Here is a 13,771-nt window from a genome sequence, read left to right as displayed (position 1 = left end):
TTTATAACAGTCAATAAAGTGAACTTAGAGATCATACGTGTGTTCAATAATCATGTCTCTGTCATTAACAAATACAGTCATGGGTGGTAACTCCAGAGTTCATTTAAAGGGCAATGCATATTGGGAAATTATTTTCTTCTATATTTTTATGTACAGTAAACTTGAACTAAAAAATGTAAAAATCTTAACTATTAAGTTCCAATAAATTGTCATTTTTAAGTAATGACTCTGCTTGAACCATTAAACAGAATCATGGACCCTGAACACTTGTCCATAAGTGATGTTACTGGTTCTCCTGCCCATTTTGGGTGTGTCCCCAGGAGACATCCTTCCCTTCTCTAAGCCACTGCAACTAAACCAAGAAATAGGAAGAAAATAAAAACAAAAATCTTGACCAACACACCAGAAAAGCTAGAGCTGGAAAGGCACACAATGACAGAGAAAATAAAAGGACTGAAAAAGAAAAGAAAAAGACTGAAAAATAAATGCCCTGAAAGGGTCAAAACCAAGAAGACACTGGTCTACAGTGGCTCAGAAGAAAGTTACATAAAAATCTTGTTTAACGACACCACTTACTATGGCAGTTCAGAAGATGACCTGAATGTATGATGGGGACATTAATTAGCCTATATGAGGTGAACATTTTTAGTTTTACTTCAATATAATCAATGTCACAATTCACCCTGATTTGGCTCAACGTATCCTCTCCCTAGGCTCAACTCATCAGGGGCAAGTTGAGCCTAGAGACCACTTTTTTGAAGTCATATTTTGAAAACTGTTTATTTTAGATCCAAAGTGTTTATTCCCACGGATGCACCACAGTTAATCAACTGAGTGCGGCTTGATTCAGGAACACTTCTGGTTACGTATAGGTCTAATTTCAATAAGTATTAACTGAAACTGAACTTGTAGCACACAAGGAAACTTGAGCCATAACCATAAACCATGACTATCTAAAACGGAAGTAATGTAATGTGTGATTGTGTTGTTCGGAGATAAACAAATCACCATGGAATTGGCAAAACGAAACTGTATGAACGAAGACAGTAAGTTTCGTTTTCTTTTAGGGCTAATAGAAACAACGATTGAGACACGCCTATTGCTGGAGGATATAAGTATAGTTGTGGTATTTTCGCAACAGAAGGTCTGGACCGTGTTGGTGAAAACAAAAAATCATGTTCTCAACTCAAGCCGTTTTTTTGGGTGCAACTCTGCATGAGCCCCCTCCAGCTCATATACGCAGCCGTTCGGACCTTGATAGATGTTATCTGTTCCCAGGTACACGGTGCATCAAAACTGAGATCTACAAGAAAAGGAAATTCTGCCACAGACAAATTGATGCAAAAAAAGTTAACGCAACCAGCAACTACTCCAAGCAGTGTGAATTATCATTTTACTCGACAATGCAATTATAAGTGCGGTTTTTGTTTTCACACCGCAAAAACGTCTTTTGTCCTACCCATTGAAGAAGCAAAGAGAGGTCTAAAGCTTCTGAAGCAATCGGGTGAGTTTACTCTACAACTTTTCCTAGACTTGTAATATCCCTATAATAATATATGTTATTACATAATAATTTAGTTATATCTAATTGAACGTTGTGTATTCATTAAATATAATTCAGAATTCAATGTTTTTTTTCAGGAATGGAAAAAATTAACTTCTCAGGTGGAGAGCCATTCATACACAAGAGTGGTGAATTCTTAGGTAAATTAGTACAGTACTGCAAAGAAGACCTCCAACTGCCAAGTGTCAGTATTGTAAGCAATGGCAGCATGGTCAGAGAGAAGTGGTTCAAGAAATATGGTAAGATGGTTTTCATTTGACCGTGGGTATTTAGAGAAAATATGCAACTAAAGTTGCCCGGCTGACTGTCATTATTTTCAACGGCCCTAAATCAATGATCATATTTATTCTCATGCGCACTCAGGAAAAAAAGTTTATTGATAGCCATGTTGATACCTGGGTTATAGTTTTGATAATCATTACACACTTGTCATTTAAATAACTGCAGAAAACTGTATAAAAGGCACATGGCATTTGGCCATCAACCTTATTCAAATATAGCTATTACAAGTTGTAACTAATGTCCCTAGTGGAATGTCTGGATATTATGTTAATACAAAACACAATCATTTGAAATTGTCATTTATAAAACCAGAACTCTCTGTCTCCTCACAGGCGAATACCTGGACATTCTGGCCATTTCCTGTGACAGCTTTGACGAAGACACCAACCAGACCATAGGCAGAGCTCAAGGTACCAAGAGCCACCTGGACAACCTCTCCAAGGTCCGGGAGTGGTGCCGGGAGTACAAAGTGGCATTTAAAATCAACTCTGTGATTAACACCTTTAATGTGGAGGAGGACATGAGAGACAGAATCACAGAGCTCAATCCAGTACGCTGGAAGGTGAGGCTGTTGCAATCATTTACTCACAAGGGATGTTGTGAATGTGTTGATATTGGAGGTTTATTGTCACAACCCACTGGTGCATTACATTAGTTGTTGTTGTCTTGTCTGTGCGTGTGTGTCTAGGTGTTTCAGTGTCTGTTGATCGATGGAGAGAATGCAGGGGAAGATAGTCTGCGGGAGGCAGAGAGGTTTGTCATCAGTGAGGAGCAGTTTCAGGAATTTCTGGAAAGGCACAGCAGCATCAGCTGCCTGGTACCAGAATCCAATCAGAAGGTATGGCATGGGACAACACAACAATAGACAACACACAACTATATAGATTTTTTTTTGTACGGTTATTGATATAATTATGACAACTATTCAACAAATATTATATCATTTAAGTAGTTCAGAAATCAATGAAGGGAGTAGAGTTTGCTTTCTCTACTAACTCAATCACCTATTCCAAGACTGTACCACATCGTCCATAGGGAGAGCTGTCTGTTTTTAATGAAGTGCCTGAAGATCACAGCCACCCAATATTGTTTTTTGGCCTTGTCCCTTGCTTACAGATTTCTCCAGATTCTCTGAAACTTTTAATGATATTATGTACAGTAGATGATGATATCCCCAAACTCTTAGCAATTTTACGTTATGAACCGTTATTCTTAAATGGTTGCACTATTTGCCTGTGCAATCTTTCACAGAGTGGTGAAGCCCTCCCCATCTCAACTTCTGAAAGACTCATTCTCTCTGGGATGCTCTTTTTACACCCAGTCATGTTACTGACCTGTTACAAATCAAGCTAATTAGTTGTGAGATGTTACACCAGTTTTTTTTTTTGCATTACCCAACTTTTGTTGCCCTGTCCCAGCTTTTTTGACATGTTGCTGGCATCAAATTCAAAGTGGGCATATATTTTTCAAGAAACAATAACATTTCTCAGTTTCAACTTTTGATATGTTGTCTTTGTACTATTTTCTATTGAATATAAGGTTTAAATAATTTGCACATCAGTGCATTCTGTTTTTTACATTTTACATAGCGTTCCAACTTTTCTTTGCAAATGGGTTGTATATACTGTGTCATAATAGAGATTAGATGTGACCTCATAAAAGAGAGCAGGTGTGACATCATACTAGAGAGTACTACATAAGGGTGTATGTGACATCATAATAGCAAGTGGATGTGACATTATAATAAAGTAGATATTACCTCATAAAAGAGAATAGGTATGACATCATACTAGAGAGCACATCATAATGGAGTGTAGATGTGATATCATAAGAGTATATATTACATCACAATAGAGAGTAAATGTGACATCATTAAATAGAGTAGATATAACATCATATTTAAGATTACACAGGATGTGACATCAACATTGAGTGGATGCAGTATTAACATGTTTGTTTCCATGTTTTGTCAGATGAGAGATTCCTACCTCATCCTAGATGAATACGTAAGTCCTTTTAATCAATATGTTATTTTACATTATACTGATTGTACATTTTGAGCCTTAGCAAGCCCTTTAAAACAGACGTTCCTCATTCATCAGACCTATTGAACCAGCGTCTAAAGGCTCTCCATCTTCACTAAGATGTATGGAGATACAGTACACCTTCATAAGTCCCAGAGTAGGATAGGCTGTGGCTTCAGACTTGATTTACCGGCACTGAGAAGGGTGAAATGAGGCACACATTTATCTTTATATCAGATACAAGGAGATATATTTTTATATTGAACCATCATGTCATTTTTTTCTGTAAGACCCATTGGTAACAATTTGTTGCCTTCATGACTCACTTTTATAAAGGCTTCATCAAATTTTATACATTTTATGAAGGCTTAAATAAATAAATATTTTCTGGTTTTAGATGCGTTTTCTGGATTGCCGTCAGGGGAGAAAGGATCCTTCCAAGTCCATTCTTGATGTAGGTGTGCAGGAGGCTATTCAGTTCAGTGGCTTTGACGAGAAGATGTTCCTGAAGAGAGGAGGGAAATATGTGTGGAGTAAGGCTGACATGCGACTCGAGTGGTGATCTACTCAGTATTATCAGTTGTATGTAATTGTACAGATATCTATATTTTCCTATGACATTTATTGATGCCGGTAAAACTTCAGGTTTACTTAAATGTTTATTTTTTTTAATAGATTGTACTTTTTAACATATTTTGTTCTGGCCAATTTGCACTTTAATTTAAATGTTTAGACAGCATTAATAAAGTTTTTACTATTTTATGTGTGTTACATCGACTCTGTTACATGTGTTAAATCTATCTTAAGTCAGTTGCATGAATGCAGTTTTCTTCATTTTACATATTAGCAAGTTAGCAGACACTCATATCGGGAGCAATTTATTAGTGCGTTTATTTATACGTTAGCCACATGAAATGATAGCATATAGCAGTCCATTTCCACTATTCATTCAGTCTCTGGATCATGTTTGTTCCCAAACAAATATTCAAACTGCATGGGAGAGGTGTCGGTTATATCTCATGTTAAATGTTTAAAAATGGTTAAGAACACTTTAACCATGTAATTTTCATTGTAGACAGGAATGGGGAGTCTGTGTGCAACAGACTAACTCCAACCCCCACCCCTAAATGGATCGCTGGGGTTCTGTTAGAAAGGGTCCCTAAGGAGCAACATGTCCATGTTTCCTACAAGATTTTTTCACCATGACTTGATCAATATTTGTCTCTGTAGATTCTCAATAGTCGGTCCTCTGATAAATCATCGATATAATCCAGGCCGAGTCTTACATTTCTTTCTTACTGCAAAGTTGACAATATTTGTCCCTTAATTGGTTAACAAATGGACCCTCCTTCCATTTGTGTACATTACGCCATGTAAGTTAACGATGTTGGGCAATCATTCTGAAATGAATCTGAAACAAAGACATGGAATATTTATAGAAAAAGCTGTACGTGTCAGTTGTGTTTAATGTTAAATGTAGCATAATTCATCTGTTGTCCTTCCTGAACTGATGGTCAGTGAAATAATGTTTCTAAGTTGAGGTTCTATATTAACTGGAGGCAGCATCCAAGATGGACAACACACTTTATTTTCAACGTAATCTACTCACTGTCACATACGCCGATCCATGGGTGATGCCACTAAACTAGTTTGAGTTTCACGACGGCTGTTCATTTTCAAAACATTGATGATTCTTAATTCATCCAGTCAACAACTCGGACACATTTACTCATAGGAGGCTGGGACATTTGACCGAGTGTTTTTCTTGTTTTAACTTTTGATTTGTTATGTGGATGACACCATCAGTTGGCACATTCAGAACCAATTACTGTTACTTACAGTCACAAATCTTCTGGCAAGGGAAACGCACCGATTGAGGTGTAATAAAACTGTAGAAAAAGCATTTTAAGTAAAACGTCATCATTTTATACATATTGCATGGAAGTGGGTGTAATTTATATTAAAAAAAATGCATCCCAGTAGCTTATAGTCAAAGTCTTATATTTGTCAAGTGCACCAAATAACATGCTTCATTCTGAACAATGAAATTCTAGTGACATGGCACGCTACATCTACGTAGTAATTATCAAATATATAAAGCAAAAAATACTAAATATACAAAACAATAATGACTAGAAGCAATTTCAAATAATGCAGAAATTGAAATATGAATAGAAATCTTAAATATTATAAATGTAAGTGTTGTAGTGCCTATTAATTAATACACTAAAGTGTGCTAATGTACATGGAAAGTGATCAGAGCATATAAAGTACATGTGATCAGTGTTACTGGTTGAGGAGTCTTATGGTCTGGGGTTAATATTTAGGAGAATTCATGGATTATTTTTGTCGGAAAGTAAATGACAAAACGTGTTTCTTAGAAAATGGAATTTAGAAAATGTATTGGAATTGCAATTTGGTCTCGGAAAACTCATTGGTTGCACTACCACTAGTCGCCACTGAATCCATTGTGTTGCCGTGCTTCCCCACCGTAACGATGGCCCCTTGGTTAAAGATCGTGGACACTGAAAGTAAAAAGACAATTACGCTTATTGGCCGACAAGGGGCGCTCCCAATGAATTGATTTGACCGGAGACGGCATGGGTCTCCTCCAGGCGCACAACTAAACAGAAACATTCGCAGACAAATGGCGTCTTTCCAGTGCTTGTCTCAGAAAGCTACGTAAAGCCAGCCACAATACGAATTCCTCAATAATGCCTTCAAAATAAAAGTCCATTCAAAATTTAGCAAAGACAATGGATCCTTCCCATAATTTGATTAGACTGTGCAAACAAGGTTTGGAATATGGTTTTCATCAATAGACAATAAGCAGTAAGATGAAACCAAAAAGTTATCTGAAAATAGTAAATCTAAAATCCCTCTAGACTTCAACATTGCAACAGAGCCTCACTTTCATTGCCCTGTTCAGCTTCACCAATGGATGTTTTCTCCCTAAAGTGGGGTATCATTGAATACAACTTTGAAGAGTGTACACAACTGTTTTGTTGTGCCGGGTGTATGTGCTGTGTTACGTTGTGTTGTTTGTTATGCCTGGTGTATGTGCTGTGTTACATTGTGTTGTTTGTTATTCTGGGTGTATGTGCTGTGTTACATTGTGTTGTTTGTTATTCTGGGTGTATGTGCTGTGTTACATTGTGTTGTTTGTTATTCTGGGTGTATGTGCTGTGTTACATTGTGTTGTTTGTTATTCTGGGTGTATGTGCTGTGTTACATTGTGTTGTTTGTTATTCTGGGTGTATGTGCTGTGTTACATTGTGTTGTTTGTTATTCTGGGTGTATGTGCTGTGTTACATTGTGTTGTTTGTTATTCTGGGTGTATGTGCTGTGTTACGTTGTGTTGTTTGTTATTCTGGGTGTATGTGCTGTGTTACATTGTGTTGTTTGTTATTCTGGGTGTATGTGCTGTGTTACATTGTGTTGTTTGTTATTCTGGGTGTATGTGCTGTCTTACTTTTCCCAGCTTTGTTATGCAGTTGTGTGGGCATGGGTCTATTTGCTTGTTAGTCTGTGTTCCATTAGGTTGGCTTAAAATCAGGTTCTCATTGTTGTATTCTGTGGCTATCATTATGACAACATACATTGGTAGGCTTAAAATTCACTGGTAGCATGAGGTGGTACCTGCAGCCCATTCAGGTTGCACAGGTAGTCCAGCTCCTCCAGGATGGCACATCCATACGTGCCGTTGCAAGAAGGTTTGCTGTGTCTCCCAGTACAGTCTCAAGAGCATGGAGGAGATACCAGGAGACGGGTTGTTACATGAGGAGAGCTGGACAGGGCCGTAGAAGGGCATCAACCCAGCAGCAGGACCGGTATCTGCTCCTTTGTGTGAGGAGGAACAGGAGGAGCACAGGAGGAGCCCTACAAAATTACCTCCAGTGGGCTACTGGTTTGCATGTTTCTGAAAAAACAATCAGAAACAGACTCCATGGGGATGGCATGAGGGCCCGAAATCCTTTAGTGGGACCAGTGCTCACAGCCCAGCACCATGCAGCTCGATTGGCATTTGACAGAAAACTCACTGATCAGAAGCTCACTGATTCACTGATCCAGGTCTGGGAGGAGATCCCCCAGGACACCATCCGCCGTCTCATCAGGAGCATCCCCTGATGAGACGGCGACATTGTCAGGAGTGCATACAGGCATGTTGGGGCCAACCACATTACTGAGTCACATTATGAGTTGGAACAGCCTGTGATTTCAAATGTTTACTGAGATTTTCCATGGAAGTTTGAATCCAGCCCACAGTCTGTTAGTGATTTTGGTTTCCATTGACTGTTGTCCCGTCATTTTGTTCTCAACGAATTACACAAAGGACAGTAAAGATTTTGATCTTTAATATATTTTGTACATCGAAATGCGGTGTGATTTTGGTGTTCCATACATTTTTTTGAGCATGTATATTACTGCACTGTTAGTATCCGTTTGCATGCTGTTGAATGGTAGACATTTATTTTGAAGGCAAAACTCAAATTACACTCTCTTTTTGGCTAATCTTTGTTGTGGCTGACTACACATTTGTAGCGCAGAGCAGCGGATTCTCTCCTGTGGAGAGCTGCAGGACGTTTTTGAGGTAGGCACCTTGGAATATTTACAGTATTATTAAAACATAACCAAAGATAATAATGTGCCTAATGTGTTTCGAGGCAGGTAAAAGCGAAGTTGCAACCGAGCCCTCAGGTATTTTCATGATTTCCTCAGTAAATGTAAGTCAGTAGTAACTGCTTAAATTGTCTGCTTTGGTTTGTTGTTTCTTCGGCTTTCGTTACCCACCTTGTTTTTAGTTTAAATTGAATGCCCTCTTCGTTTCTTTCCAGGAAATAAGCTACATGGTCATCTGCTTTCTGTCTCCCGTTTTGGTCGGATATATTAATGGATGCGTTCAGAAGGCTGTCACCTCTATAAACGACACTCAGTACCTGCCTTGCTATGCCGCTTGAATTGCAACTGGCAACCAGAAACCTACATTTCATCTAAGATTACCTTTCAAGTTCTGCTTTCATCGCACCTGGAGTTAACATCTAACCAAGAACACGGCGCTGTCTCAACATTTCAGGTAATTTTCTAGCTAATAACCAACATGTGCACGGAGTCGTTCACATGACAGTTCTGTCAAGGCAACCGTGTCTCTACGTTATCTTTCACAGGGACAGCGATGAGCGACTTTGCTTAGCAATCTACTGTAGCTACAGGCTGATATTATCAGCTGCCCTCCAGTAAGGACATTGTACGTTTGTAGGCCATTTAAATTCCAGTTGAAATAGCTCGTACAAATAGGCTGCCGAAACAAATTCACTCACTGTGCACGAAAATATAGTTCCATTAGGGGCTTACAGGATGCTTTCGGTTATAATATAAGGTCCATAAAAATGCACCTTGACGGTAGAAGGGGGACAAATGATAATTACCAGTTGTTGTGGAATTACCTGTTGTCTTGAAAGCCGTTTTGTCATGTGCGTGTCTTTTTGATTAGCAAAGCTCTCCCCTGTTATACCAATATATTTATTTGTCCACTCAAGAGGTAAATGAGTGTATTACACAAGCGGTTTCTTTCTGTTGTTGACACTGCAACCTCGTTACCATTATCCAAGCACAACCGCAGATCTCTGCCACCATTGGAGCGATGCGGTGCTGACATCGGTTTGGATGCTGGTGTTTGTGTTGGATATGATTCACAGCTAGGTGAAATCGCCCCCACCCTAAAACATTGGAGTTGAATATCTCTCTGTTATCACGTGAAAAGTAAATGCCATGTAGTGCTACTATAAGAAAATATTTATATAAGTACTCTAAGGAAATCACATTATCTCAAGACAAATGTACTGCAACATCTATACCGAATAAATGTCTATACTATAAATATATAGGGCCTTGGTAAGGTATTCAGACCCTTCTCTTTCTCCATATTGTGTTGTTTTGGACTTAATTTATAATTGATTAAATAATTTTTGTTGTCATGAATCTTCTCACAGTTCCCTGTATTGTAAAAGCGAAAGTACGAAATGTGCCAATTATTGGAAAAAATGTAGCACAGATGCTTCCTTTGATCATCCTAGATATCTCTAGAACTTGATTGGAGTCCACATTTGGACATGATTTAGAAAGGCTCGCACACTTCACAGTGCCTGTCAGAGCACAAACCAATCCATAAAATCCAAAGAACTCGCCATAGACTTAAGAGATTAGTGTTGCCTCATAGATCAGGAGAAGGTTATGAAAAGAAATTGTCAAAGCATTTGCAAGTTTCCAGGCGAACAGTGTCTTTATCATTGTAAAATGGAAGAGGATTCAAACCACTGGGACTTTTCCTAGAGCTGTCAGTTTGGCCAAACAAAGTAACCGGGGAAGAAGGGCATTGATGGTTACCGAGAACCTAATGGCCACTAAAGGGTTGGTGCTTGATTGGCGCTCAGACATGAGAGCAATCAGCACCTGGTTTTTATTAGAGGTTTTCATGTTCATACTGACTACCTTTCTGCAGGGAACTCTGTGTGATGGTCAGTTTTATGCACAGGCAAGAAATCCACTCATACTTTTACTAGTGATGTCTTCTGTTTTCTTTTTGGCTCAGAGCTGGTGTCCATTGACTAAAGATTCAGCATAGACAAAACTCCACTCCTAAGTTAGAAGCATGACATTTCAAAGGCACTTAAAGAACTCTGAAACCATGAAGAAGAATATTCTCTGGTCTGCTTAGACCAAAATCTAACTATTTGGCCTGAATATCAAGGGCGACGTCTGATGAAAACAAGTTAATAGCATCCCTACGATGAAGCTTTTTGATGGGAGCATTATGCAACAGGATGCTACCCAGTGGCAGGACCGGGAGCCTGGTCAGGAATGTGTGAAGGATAAACAGAACAAAATATAGAGAAGTCTTTAAAGAGAACCTAATCCAGAGTGCGCAGTTACTTTAGCACAGCAACCACCAGAAGCACACAGACAAGAAAATTGCTGAAGTGACTTTGGAACAAGTCTGTGAATTTTCTTGAGTGGCTCAGCCAAAGATTAAACATGAACCCCATTGAACATATTAGGGGAGACATGAAGATGGCAGTTCAGCGATGCTCCCCATCCAGTCAACTTGCGATTACCTATAATAAAAGAATCAGGGAAAACTGTCAAAAACCAGGTGTGCTTAGCTGGTCGAGGCACACCCAAGACATGAAGCTGGGATTGCTGCCAAGGGTGTTTCTACCAAGTGGTGAATAAAGCTACTCATGTACATGAGAGATTTCAGAACGAGAACGTTTTTTCAAAACGTGTTTTTGCTTTGTCATTATCGGTTAGTGTGTGTAGATTTTTGGCAAAATAGTCCACAGCACAACAAAATGTTGATAAGGTGAACGTGTCTTTCCGAAGGGTGTGTGTGACAACACCGTAAAACACAAATGTCTCAATATGAATCTCAACCAGTCATGTTCAGACAGGTTGACTGCTCCCTCTGAGCTGTAAATGGTCATATCAAGTTTTGCCATGGCATTTCCATTTAAAGCCGCCAGGGGTAAAGATTGGGCTTAGACTTCAACAAAGAACAAGTCTGCACAGTTTCGGTCAAAGCTGAGGACGTGCAGTGATCTAGGGGTGGTGACGAGCTTTACAGCCGACCTGAGCAACTCAATCGCTGGCTGAAGACTGAGTTCTGCCCGTCGCAGGAGATAGAGTTTGTCCCACTCCCAAAGCCTCACCATGAGATAGGGTGCAGGTCAGGCCGCAGGCTGTTAGCCAGCCTGCTAGCATAGTGGAGTCTGTTGATGGCATAGCCAGAGTAGTTAGTACAGCTTTACCTATTGCCACTGTGACTCGTTCCAGGCTGAGAAAAGTTAAACAAGGTAGTGCTAACAAAAACAACCTTATTAAGATAAAGCCTTCCTCCACCTCGGTCACAAATAAAAATTATTGTATCACTTCGCATCTCAAAATGGGACTCCAAAATGTTAGATCCCTTGCTCCAAAGGCAGTTGCAGTAAATGAATTAATCTCTGATCATAAACTAGATGTTATTGTTATTGGTTTATGTGAAACGTGGCTAAAGCCTAATGAATTCACTGCCTTAAATAAAGCCTCTCCTCCTGGTTATACTAGTGATCATATCCCTTGTGCATCCCGAAAAGGAGGGGGTGTTGCGAATATTTATGACAGTAAATATAAATGTACTCTCAAACACGTCACTGATTTTCATTCTTTTGAAGTTTTACTCATGAAAGTTAACCTGGCTGATAAATAGTTTTACATAGCTACTATTTATAGGCCCCCCGGGCCATACACAATGTTCCTCAATGAGTTTCCAGAATTCTTGTCTAACCTTGTAATCATGGCAGATAGTATTCAAATTTTTGGCGATTTCAATATTCATATGGAAAAGTCCAATGATTCTCTTCAAAAAGCCTTTGAAGCCATAAATGACTCAGTGGGTTTTATTCAACATGTCTCAGGTCCAACACACTGCCACAATCACACCTTAGATTTAGTCCTGTCACGAGAAAAATATATTGTAGATCTAATAATTTCCCCCCAAATCCTGGATTATCGGATCACTGTCTTATTATTACATTTACCTTTAAAACAAGAAATCCACTTGCTCCGCAAACAATGAGTTTCAAAGCCGTACTATAAATTCTCGGACTACAAATACATTCCTTGATATTCTTACAAGTTCGCTCATTTACTACAGAGTAAATAAATCTGTAAACGATCAAATCGAGGATCTAAACTCAACACTGCGAAATACATTAAACACAGTTGCACCACTAAAAACAAAAGAAATACGCAACAAGAATTTTGCTCCCTGGTACACAGACAATACTAGAGCACTTAAGCAAGCCTCCAGAAAATTGGAGCAAAAGTGGCGCTCCACCAAGTTGGAAGTATTTAGACTAGCCTGGATAGACAGTACACTACAATACCGAAAATCACTCACGTCTGCTCGATCAGCTTATTTCTCCAACATGATTGAGGTGAACAAAAACAATCCAAAATTTCTCTTTGATACAGTTGCAAAGTTAACAAAAAAGCAAAGCTCAACAAGTGAAGTGGGTCCTCACTTTAGTTGTAATGAATACGTGAACTGCCTTGATGAAAAGATCATCATGATTAGAAAACAAATGTGTGGATGGCATATCCTCTGACAAATCAAAGGTTTGTTTTGGTGTTCCTCAAGGCTCGGTTCTGGGCCCATTATTGTTCTCACTATATATGCTGCCTCTGGGCGATATAATCCGGAATCATAATGTCAGTTTTCACTGTTATGCTGATGACACAGTTATATATTTCAATGAAGCATGGAGAAGCCCCAAAATTTGCTACTTTGGAAGCATGCATTTCAGATATTAGGAAGTGGATGACCGAGAACTTCTTGCTCTTAAACTCAAGAAAAACAGAAATGCTTGTTTTAGGACCCCAGAAACAAAGAGCGTTGTTAGCAGATCTCACTGTGAACCTTGACGGCTGCATGGTTGTATCCCAAAAAACTGTAAGAAACCTCTGCGTTACCCTTGACCCTGACCTTTCCTTTGATGAACATATAAAATATGTATCGAGTTGCTTATTTTCATCTTTCTATCAAAAAAAACAAATCCATGCTTTTGTTACTTCTAGACTAGATTACTGCAATGCTCTTCTTTCCAGTTACCCTGACAAATCAATAAATAAACTTAAAATAGTGTTGCACAGGGCTGCTAGAATCCTAACTAGAACAAAAAAATCTGAACACATTATTCCTGTACTAGCCTCTTTACACTGTCTGCCTGTTAGGGTTAGGACTGATTTAAAGGTTTTACTGTTAACCTATAAAATCAATACATGGACTTGGTCCTACTTACTTTGCTGAAATGATGCAGCCATACATACCTTCACGTAACCTACGGTCGCAAGATGCAGGCCT

At 39.0% G+C, this 13,771-nt stretch overlaps 2 protein-coding genes across 3 annotated transcripts in view; both read left to right on the top strand.

Annotated features, from left to right (window-relative positions):
• Nucleotides 1-1,139: 1,139 nt before the first annotated feature.
• Nucleotides 1,140-4,679, top strand: rsad2 (radical S-adenosyl methionine domain containing 2). Its single transcript, NM_001303704.1, is given in 7 exon segments — nucleotides 1,140-1,194; nucleotides 1,196-1,504; nucleotides 1,642-1,803; nucleotides 2,179-2,408; nucleotides 2,535-2,684; nucleotides 3,820-3,852; nucleotides 4,268-4,679. Coding segments are annotated over 7 exon segments (1,068 nt in total). The 5' UTR covers nucleotides 1,140-1,175; the 3' UTR covers nucleotides 4,433-4,679.
• A 3,720-nt stretch (nucleotides 4,680-8,399) lies between these two features.
• Nucleotides 8,400-13,771, top strand: part of rnf144aa (ring finger protein 144aa) — a 44,832-nt gene continuing 39,460 nt past the window's right edge. The window contains exons 1-2 of one of the 2 annotated variants that reach the window (XM_010898130.3): nucleotides 8,400-8,461; nucleotides 8,706-8,944. In XM_010898130.3, coding sequence (XP_010896432.1) covers nucleotides 8,765-8,944 — 180 coding nt within the window. In that variant the 5' untranslated portion in view covers nucleotides 8,400-8,461; nucleotides 8,706-8,764. Of the gene's footprint in view, nucleotides 8,462-8,705; nucleotides 8,945-13,771 lie in introns of those variants that run through there. The other variant, XM_010898132.3, reaches the window with a different exon arrangement.

The sequence above is a fragment of the Esox lucius genome, chromosome 15 (assembly GCF_011004845.1).
Source record: "Esox lucius isolate fEsoLuc1 chromosome 15, fEsoLuc1.pri, whole genome shotgun sequence".
Taxonomy (NCBI): domain Eukaryota; kingdom Metazoa; phylum Chordata; class Actinopteri; order Esociformes; family Esocidae; genus Esox; species Esox lucius.
The sequence above is the reverse complement of the archived record's forward strand: the minus strand, read 5'-3'. Positions and strand labels throughout refer to the sequence as shown.